Raw genomic sequence first — 6,000 nt, 5'->3', positions numbered from 1 at the left:
TGTCCTCAGATTTCGAATCACCGCCCTCTCCCCTCACCCTTCCTTGAACTGTCTGTCAGCTGCGGCTCAGAATCCCGTCTTTAGCCTTGGACTTTCTCCTGCTAATTAAATGCAGCATCACTTTTCTGGCCTGGCCTCAGTTTCGCTCTCCTTGTTCTTTGGATTTGCTGGTGGGTTGTGTGTCTTCTGGATCTCATTTGCGAGACCCTCCCTGATGTCATCGCTGATCCGAATCGTGACTATCTGAGGAGGGCTGGCCTTTGTTGACCTCCGTGGGAGTTTTGTCAGTCTCAAACATGGTGCTCGGGGTGGAAAGATTTTAGATTTCTATTATTGGAAACTATAAAAAGGGCTTCAGAACGCCTTTTGTTATATGAGAATATGCTCTGCCTTGTGCAAAGAATTTAAACCTGTATTGTTTGTATATGGCACAGTAACCTCTTAAATGTCACCAAATCTTTCTAATCACCAGTTGATTACTATTATACAGACCTTATATGTATGAGATAGGTCTGTCTATTCATGAAGCGGTTTTCAACAGCCCTCCCTCTGTACAATCTAAGAGGAACGAAAAGCTATCGTAAAAGCGAACAAGACAAAAAGCATATAAAGTTAGAACCATTTCATTTCAATTAGTTTAAATAAAAGATCAGTGGTATTCATCACACAAGTATTCTGGAAGGAACGCAGTTGAGTTTTCACGATGCCTTCTCTCCAAGCTCTCCCCGGATTGTTTCATGCACTTTCAACCCTTTAATACCAAGATTTCAGAAGTGACAGAGGCCTCTGACTCACGCTCAAACTGTGCTGCTCGATCATGTCCCTCATAAATCAGCCACTTGTCGCAGAACACTCCAAGGCGATTCCCGCAGGGGGCCTACGCATCTCTCTCTAGATAAGGAATTCTCTCTGGCCTAATGCGCATTCATTCCCCTTAAACTTTTCCAGCTGGAAAACATAAAGAGTGTATATCTTGCTCGTGGGGAAACAATACTGATATTCGCAACAACACAGCACAGGAGGCACTGTGCATGCATTCAGAGATTACTGGTCGTTTTCATTCCCAGCCTAATGGCCCTTCTGGTCCTCTGGCTTCTTCATCAAAAGCATCCTCCACATCTGACACAGCCCTCCTGTGTGAAGAGGTTAAAAAAAAAAAAAAAAGCGCCTTCCCTCAGCTGGGGATGTCGAAGCCCAACGCCAAGAGAGTTCAGTTGTTCTTTCAAAATTCTATTGGGATCTCACCAAGGCCAGCTGGCCTAGGTCTGAAAAAGCATGGGATAAATCCAGACTAGCTGAACATAGCGGACAATGAGGAATACTGAGAATTCAAGAACAATTGCAGTGGGTTTTTGATCCTACTGCATGTACTGGCTTTGTGGGAGCCTAGGCAGTTTGAATGCTCACCTTACGAGACCTGGATAGAGGTGGGCAGTCCTTGGGCTTCCCACAGGTCAGGGAACCCTGATTGCTCTTCGAGCAGATGAGGGGGGGGGACTTGATCGGGGGAGGGGGAGGGAAATGGGAAGCGGTTGTGGGGACGAGGCAGAAATCCTTAATAAATAAATAAATTAAAAAAAATCGCAAGGATAGACTTGGCAGCAGCCCTGTTTCTTAATATGCATTTAATTACCACATTACTTCTGGGTTAGTAATACTTGCTTCCAGGGCTTATCAGGATATGCAGCCTGTGTGTAATAAAAAAGCAATAAAAAGCAAAATTTTATTATATTATATACATACATAGATGTGTGTGTGTGTGTGTGTGTGTGTTTCAAAAGTTAAGGATACTCTCCCAAAGTAGATCTTTGTTAATTAACTCTTTATGTTTATTGAGAAGTGAAATGACATAGTCCAAATTTTATAGGTGTGCAAGGAACGTGCATATTAACTGTAGAAACCATACTTTATATGTATTGTAAATCTAACCAGCATTTGTGTTAAATCCCCTTTGTGATGTCTTTTCTGGTGAAAAATAACCTCAGTGTTCTGTTGTGGAATGGTTGTGATAAGATCACACCAGCAAAGCAACCGAGCTCAGAGACGCCGAGTGAAAGCGCCAGACGGCAGAGTTCCCCACTCCCAATGCCGATCCGGCTGTGTTCATAAACAAAACCTATAGAGACGAAAGCCAGGCATTCTGTGAAAGCCAATAGAAGTTCCGTAAGCTCAGAACCCAGTAGGCTTTCACTGGCAGCCCGGAGCGGTTGGTGCTTCTGGAAAGCATCTGGAAGTCTCAGGTTGCTCCAGCGCCCCCTCCCACAGCCCCATGCTCCCTCCCACCGCCCAGAGGTATATAAACTCAGCTCTGCAGAGCCCAGGCCAGTTCTCTTCCTGGACGGAGCTCAGGGCTGAAGATGATTCCTCTCCTGTCCTTATTGGCTCTGCTGCTGCTGCTGTGTGATCTCAGCCCGGCAAACGCCAACAATTACTATGACAAGGTCCTGGCTCACAGCCGCATCAGGGGTCGAGATCAGGGGTGAGTCCCTGGCTTCTTTTAGTTTATTTTTCCACTTAGCCTTTTCTAGAAATATGTATGAAGTTCTTTATAAATGTGCCTCAGGGTGGTTGTTGGGCTTTTGTTGCTGTTTTACTTATTGCAAGGTGACAGGAGAAGGAGAAATGAGTATTCCTGCAAAAGTGTGTGTGTGTGTACGTATGTATGTGTGTATATATATATATATATATATAGCTACTACAACATATATGTCTTAAATGCATAAGAATTACTGTCAGCATAATTATTATTACTTTATGTGGATTACTAATTTTAATGTAATTAACAAAATACAATAGGCTAATCCTTTATCATTTGGTTCACTTGGGTTTTTATTTCCTTCTGAAACTGCAGAACATGGCTTTCAAAATCAAAGAGTCTTCTGTTAGATGGTGTCATGTTAAAGGCTTTGAAATACCTCACGGATCTCAGCACAAATTTTACTTGATTTATATATGAAAATTAAACTCTGATCTGAATAATTAGTTCTCCGAATTCTTTGAAGTATTTTTATCTTTTAGGAGAAATGTAGGATTTTAAAAGTTATGAGAAACAACTTAGCAACTTAAGCAAACATCTGCACTTTTTACATGTGTCTCTTGGCGTCGCTCCCAAGTCTTAGAGGGTTTTCTTAATGTTCAGAGCACTCCCCCCACAGTGGGGCAGGATTGCCAGCCCTTTAAGAGAAAGCAGACTTGAAATTGCAATAGAGAAACATGTTTATTTGTCCTCGTCAAAGAAACAAGCTTCCTTTCTGTAAAGGCATTGCTCCAAACTTACTTTGGACACTAATCTGCTTCCCTAAAGTACCAAGGGGACCACAGAGCAGAGTAAGTAAGAAGGTGGGTGTCCTTGGCTGTCAGTCTCCCACTGTTCAGGTGAACCCTAAAGCCTCCCATCCTCCAATGAACGCATGCTCAGTTTAAAAACAAGTGTGTGTGGAAAGGTCACTATTAACATTAGTGTGTACATAAATCCAAACTTGGCTAAATAAAATTCTGTGTGAATATTTCTATCTGGTTAACTTTTTAAAATGCTGATATTGTTCTCAAATATACAATGCATCTTCCCTCCTTTACCCCCTCTCTTCCCCTTCCTCCTCCCTTTCTTCTTTCCTCCCTCCTCCTCCCCCATTCCTCTTCCCCTCCCTCCCTCCCTATCTCCCTTAGACTTTTGCGTTTCCTGAGACTCAGTAGGACTGATGCAGGAGTTAGATTGGCACAAAGTTAAAAATCCCATCTTGGAATGTCAAGTCCTAACCTCTCTCTTTAGCCTCCTGACCTGAAACTGTGAAGAGATGGTAGCCATGCGGATTAACTCTTTTTGCTTCCCCTTTCCTTCCCAGCCCCAATGTCTGTGCCCTCCAGCAGATTCTGGGCACCAAAAAGAAGTACTTCAGCTCATGTAAGAACTGGTACCAAGGTGCCATCTGCGGGAAGAAAACGTGAGTCTCACTCTTTTCTTCATTGACAGTTTCATGATGAGCAGGGATTTCACTAGCCTCTTCGTGGGCACACGACCCAGTCTGAAAATCCTGTCCAGTCTCCTGAGTGTTTAAAGAGAGGCTCATCTGCACAGACAGAGAAACTGCTCTCATCTCTCTTGTTCCAGGAGTGGATTTCTCTCCAAGCCCATCAGCTGGCGGGGGAGGGGCCAAAGCCAGCCCCAGGCCAGCAAGATATGGCCTGAATCAGTAGAACAAACATGGTTTCTACTCCGTTTGCCCTCCTTGTTGTTTGGTCTTCCTTTGTCTTAAGAGAGTCAGTAAAAGTCTGTGTTTCATTTGCCCTTCTCACATCTACACACACACACACACACACACACACACACACACACAAGATCAGGGAGAACAAATTGATCTGAAACATAAGAATTTAAAATCCCCAATCAATGTTTCTCCAGTCATCTAGACGTTATGGAAAAGGTTCTACATCAGCCCCGAATTTTCTCTGAAGCATAAAGTAAGAAATGAATTGCATTTTCCACTTCTTCGTAAACATTGATGCCTTTCACACACTGCCTTGTTCCCTGGGGGACCGTGAAGGTGGCAGCAGAAGTCCATTACTCTATTGAACATCCCAGTGGCTAACGGGATAATTTCTTTTAGCTTAGTGATCCAACTATGGCTTAGTTGTATCTTTGGCTGATCAACTTAAAGCTAGAAAGCATTATTGCCTATGTATTAGATAACCTTATCGATTTATTTGACCGTCATCATTGGTAGGAAAACTAAAATCCCTGGATCTATAAAGGTTAGGAATCACTTAATGCCAGCTCATTATTTTACAAGGAGGGCGCTGTCTCCGAAGTGGGGGCAGTTTAGTAAACCAGACAGGGTGGCCATGTCTTTCCAGTGATGAAAACCATGGCAAGGGCTTCTCACCCCATCAGCCTGTGCTGCATCCTCTCAGCGGTAGTCTTGAGGGCAGCAGGTTCTGATGATCTGCTCTCATGCCATGATGAACTTCAGGGACCCACCAAAGAGTAGAAACATTGGTCCACAACTTATTTCAGCCAGGCGTGGTAGCTCATGTCTATAACCTCAGCACCCAGAAAGCCAAGGCAGGAAAACGACCCCAAATTCTAGGACAACTTGAGCTTCAAAATGATACTCAAAATTAATGTAAACAAATATATATATATATATATATATATATATATATATATATATATATATTTCTAGCCTTGGGCTACTGGTCCAAACACTCAACACAAAACTATTGAATCTGGGGAAGTCAGTGATCTTCCCACGCAGAGTATGAGGGAAAATGTTTCTATGATCTTCCTGGAAATTAAGATAGTCTTATTTCCACTATGTAATTATAGTAGAGATGCCAAAGTTGTCACGCAACAAAAGACTCTTGTTTTCCATTAAACAAAAGTTCTGCTTGTAGCCAGACATTTTACCAAAGCTGTAACAATGTCCCCTTAGCAAAATTTCCTCCAGGATCTTCCATTTCAAATCAGATTTACATCTCTTCGCTGAAATAAATGTAAATGCTAGTCTTGAATAACCAAAGAAACCAGTACTGTGGATAGGGAGGAAGCCTGGCTTGTCCTCCCTTCCCTTCTGCTCAAGTTGCCAGCGTCTTCTGGGTTCTGGCAGCTTTCAACTTGGCTTCTGGTTAAAGAGCTGCTTTGGGAGTTTACCGGAAGGAACAGACCTGGCCTCAGGAAAAGCACAAGCATCCCTGGGCCTTAGCTTAAGGTGTTGTCTAGAATAATGGAGCATCCATTTCATAAAGCATTGTGCAGGCTCCCTGTGTGATGCCAGTGGTGTTTACAGCTGGTTTTCAGTGATGTTTCTGTGACTGCTCAGATAGTGAGGAACTATCTAAGCTGCGCAGAGCAAGGACTGATCCTTCTTCTTGCTTTCTTCTACTTCTTGCTCACACAGGAAAATGGATTTTTGTGTAGCATACATGGTCTCTGGAATCAAAATGCTTTAGTTGTATTGGAAGTGTTAACTCAGTTAAACACATTGTCCACTTATCCGTTGAAAT

General features: G+C 43.0%; 1 protein-coding gene across 2 annotated transcripts in view; it reads left to right on the top strand.

Annotated features, from left to right (window-relative positions):
- Positions 1–2,339: 2,339 nt before the first annotated feature.
- The window catches only part of Postn (periostin), a 30,840-nt gene continuing 27,179 nt past the window's right edge, over positions 2,340–6,000 (top strand). For both annotated transcript variants that reach the window (XM_041659079.1, XM_041659078.1), the window contains exons 1-2: positions 2,340–2,479; positions 3,843–3,941. In XM_041659079.1, the coding sequence (XP_041515013.1) occupies positions 2,358–2,479; positions 3,843–3,941 (221 nt within the window). In that variant the 5' untranslated portion in view covers positions 2,340–2,357. The remainder of the gene's footprint in view (positions 2,480–3,842; positions 3,942–6,000) is intronic.

Source organism: Microtus oregoni, unplaced genomic scaffold (assembly GCF_018167655.1).
Source record: "Microtus oregoni isolate MIOR12 unplaced genomic scaffold, Mior012 000010F_ref0000083, whole genome shotgun sequence".
Lineage (NCBI taxonomy): Eukaryota > Metazoa > Chordata > Mammalia > Rodentia > Cricetidae > Microtus > Microtus oregoni.
Note: the sequence above shows the minus strand (reverse complement) of the source record. Positions and strands in the feature narration are given on the sequence as shown.